Raw genomic sequence first — 3,588 nt, 5'->3', positions numbered from 1 at the left:
ATCTGCTTCGTAAGGAGGAGTTACGAAGCAGATGCTCGTATAGTGAATGAAAAACATATGAAGTGCATTAATTAACTTTATATTATATTCCATCCATCCTATTTTAACAAAGTTTAAAGGCCAAACCCATCGACAAATACCTGTGGTCGTCCACTTCTTTCACTTGAACACCTAAAGTGACTCTTGTTCCATTTAAACACTTCAGGTGGGTCATTCCTATTTCACTTAGACACTTTTTGCACCGTTATCGGATCGAAAAACCAACACCAGCGCAAGCGCCACCTCATTGCACATTCAACCAGCCCAAAAGCCCCAATTTTTAATGGTCAAAACTCCACGAATTTATAAATTAGTGAATTTACAATTAAAATGAGTTGACACAATTTAATTGAGTTGGTACAATTTAAATGAGCTAGCACAATTTGATTGGCCACTTAATCCACGTAGGAGACGACTGGTGTTGGTTTTGCTCCGATAACGGTGCAAAAAGTGTGCTAAGAATAGAATGGCGCCTAAGTGTCTAAAGTAACAAGCGGCCACTTTCAGCGCTTTTTAAAGTTAAATGAACCACTGCGTGTTTATCGATGGGTTGGCCAAGTTTAAAAAAGGCCAAAGTCATAGATGGACCCTTGAACTTATCTTGATTTTCCATTTAGACCCCCCAACTGAAACGTTGACCATCCGAACCCCCGAACATAAGATAAACTGTGCCATTAACCCCTCGCACACCGGGCACACGCGTGCGAAACTTGCTTTGTAACCCGAAAAACAGACCAATAAATATAAGCCATGTCAACAAAAAAAAAAAAATTAATTTTAAGAAAAATTAATTTTAAAATCTATTTAAATAATTTTAAAAAAATCTGAAAAACCCAACCCATCCTCTCCGATAGCCCACTTCACGCCGCCATCGTCATTGCCGCCCTCATCGCGTCTTCGCTTCAAATCTATTTAAATAATTAAAAAAAATGGTGTCGTTTTTCGTCGGAGATTTTTTTAAATAAATTTTGAAGTGGAGCAGCAGCGGCGGCGGCGAAGTGGGCTATCGGACAGGATGGGTTGGGTTTTTCAATTTTTTTAATTATTTAAATAGATTTTAAAATAGAATTTTTGTTAAAATTAATTTTTAATGATTAAAAATTTTAAAAAAGAAAAAATTTGGTCTCTCACGCATCGTCACGGCAAGAAGTGAGGCACGCGTGTGTCCAAATGGTTGTCAAGCGGGGTTAAATGACACAGTTTATCTTATGTTCGGGAGTTCAGATGGTCAACGTTTCAGTTGGGGGGTCTAAATGGAAAATCAGGACAAGTTCAGGGGTCCATCTATGACTTTGGCCTTTAAAAAAATAAAAGGAGACTTGAATTTTGTGGTCCTAAATTAAAGATGTGCGTAATGTTTAAATTAAAGATGTGCGTAATGTACTAAAAATATCTTTTAAATTTTGTAGTTTTAAACTTGCCATCTAGGATGTTTAAATTGTCAACTTACTAAATATAGAAAAGACGCTCTTTTAGAGACAGATCCAAAAAGAAGTAAGACACTTAAATTGGGACGGATGGAGTAATCGTATATTTCGTAGTATATATAGGTGCCAAAGCTAAGGCCTTCTATTGTCATTCGAGAGCATTTTCTCTGTGTCTATTTTCCTCTTCCCTTAAGCTAAGCATCTTAGAATTACTTAAATTAGTTGTAAAAAATGTCTGGCGTAGCTTTTGGACGCTTCGATGATTCATTTAGCTTAGGGTCTATTAAGGCCTATATTGCTGAATTCATCTCCACCTTGCTCTTTGTCTTTGCTGGAGTTGGTTCAGCTATTGCTTACAGTTAATAACCCCTCCTTACTATTTCCTTATTTACAACAAGATGCACTCACATTGATGTGTTGTATTTTCAGTGTATTTTAGTCTGTCATAATTTAGTTTCCAAGTTATTGCTAATCTCACTTATATATTATGCACGATACGTATAATTATCTATTAGATGAACTGAATTTATTAAAATTATTTTACTTAGCCAGGCTGGTAAAATTTAAACTTCGATCCGTAAAGTATCTTAATGAAAAAGCCACTCATGCCCATGCACGCAACTACTAATGTGGAGTACTAATTGTTGAGACTATAAAGTCATGTTTTCTCTAGCAGCTTAAGCTTTTAGATGAAACGGTCACACACTTCAACACTAATTGATCTATTTATCTTTCTTTGGATTATATGGTTCTAAATTTTGTACTTATTTGTTGGATGCAGACAAGTTGGCAGCTGGTGCTGCTCTTGATCCCTCCGGGCTTGTAGCTGTTGCAGTTTGCCATGGATTTGCTCTCTTCGTGGCGGTTTCCATTGCCGCTAACATCTCTGGTGGTCACGTGAACCCTGCTGTTACCTTTGGATTGGCTCTTGGTGGCCAAATCACCATTCTTACTGGCCTTTTCTACTGGATTGCTCAACTTTTGGGTGCCATTGTAGGTTCCTACCTCCTCAAAGTTGTCACTGGAGGAATGGTAAGTACTGTATTACGTACCCAAACGACATTTAAGTTATATACACTATTAGTATAAAAAAGATTCATATATATATATATATATATATATATATATATATATATATATATATATATATATATATATATATATATATAGAGCCTCGATTTTAAGTGTTCTAATTATGTATTATGTTTTAAATCATCAATTGTACATAAAATTTTGAACTTTCTTTTGGAAACAACCGTCCTAGCTACGTCTCAATTTATGTGACCCAATCCAATTTATATGGCTATAACACCTAGGTGAATATGCATGTATATAATTCAAGCCGAAAGTAACAAGTTCAGTTTAACCAACAAAATCCGTTCTAGATCTGCCACTGACTATACTAACATAGCCATAACCATGCAATTTAAATTTTTTTTCTTTTTTTTTTTCTTCAGGCTGTTCCAATCCACAGTGTGGCAGCTGGAGTAGGAGCTACTGAAGGAGTGGTTATGGAAATCATCATCACCTTCGCTTTGGTGTACACAGTGTACGCCACAGCAGCTGACCCAAAGAAGGGTTCATTGGGTACCATTGCGCCCATCGCCATCGGTTTCATTGTTGGTGCCAACATCTTGGCTGCAGGCCCGTTCTCTGGCGGTTCAATGAACCCCGCCCGTTCCTTCGGGCCTGCAGTGGCTAGTGGCAACTTTGCTGGTATCTGGATTTACTGGGTCGGGCCCCTTGTTGGTGGTGGCTTGGCTGGCCTTATCTACAGCAATGTGTTCATGAACCATGAACATGCCCCTCTATCCAGCGATTTCTAAGTTTAAAATTAATAATTTGCACATTGTTTGGATTTGATTATTATGTCCAAAAATCCATGTGACTTTTTTTTTTTTTTTGGTGTAATGAGGAAGAAAAAAGCAATATTTTGCTCTTTTTCTTTCTTTCTTTTGTCTATTACCTTTTGTTTTTAGCTTTTGGTTTGCAGCTGTACATCTGTATTTTGGTGACATGTTGCTGTCTAGTTGATTTATGAGTTTGGTGAGAACCGTTCATTGATATTGTTGTGCTTTTTATCTTTTCGAAATTTCATTGCTCCCTTTTCTTTAGCTCGCAT

General features: G+C 37.0%; 1 protein-coding gene across 1 annotated transcript; it reads left to right on the top strand.

The window, feature by feature from the left end:
* Window positions 1–1,612: 1,612 nt before the first annotated feature.
* Window positions 1,613–3,357, top strand: LOC132039560 (aquaporin TIP2-1-like). Its single transcript, XM_059430039.1, has 3 exons — window positions 1,613–1,824; window positions 2,248–2,498; window positions 2,924–3,357. Exons 1-3 carry the CDS (start codon window positions 1,698–1,700, stop codon window positions 3,290–3,292), a joined length of 747 nt encoding a protein of 248 aa, XP_059286022.1. The 5' UTR covers window positions 1,613–1,697; the 3' UTR covers window positions 3,293–3,357.
* The last annotated feature ends 231 nt before the right edge of the window (window positions 3,358–3,588 follow it).

The sequence above is a fragment of the Lycium ferocissimum genome, chromosome 12, assembly GCF_029784015.1.
Source record: "Lycium ferocissimum isolate CSIRO_LF1 chromosome 12, AGI_CSIRO_Lferr_CH_V1, whole genome shotgun sequence".
Taxonomy (NCBI): Eukaryota; Viridiplantae; Streptophyta; class Magnoliopsida; order Solanales; family Solanaceae; genus Lycium; species Lycium ferocissimum.
This window is presented reverse-complemented; position numbering and strand designations above follow the sequence as displayed.

Excerpts from the sequence above, each read along its gene's own strand:
- LOC132039560 (XM_059430039.1), top strand. The coding sequence starts at position 1,698 with ATGTCTGGCGTAGCTTTTGGACGCTTCGATGATTCATTTAGCTTAGGG. Across the intron at positions 1,825-2,247 it reads TGGTTCAGCTATTGCTTACA|ACAAGTTGGCAGCTGGTGCT; the intron begins GTTAATAACCCC and ends TGTTGGATGCAG. Across the intron at positions 2,499-2,923 it reads AAGTTGTCACTGGAGGAATG|GCTGTTCCAATCCACAGTGT; the intron begins GTAAGTACTGTA and ends TTTTTTCTTCAG.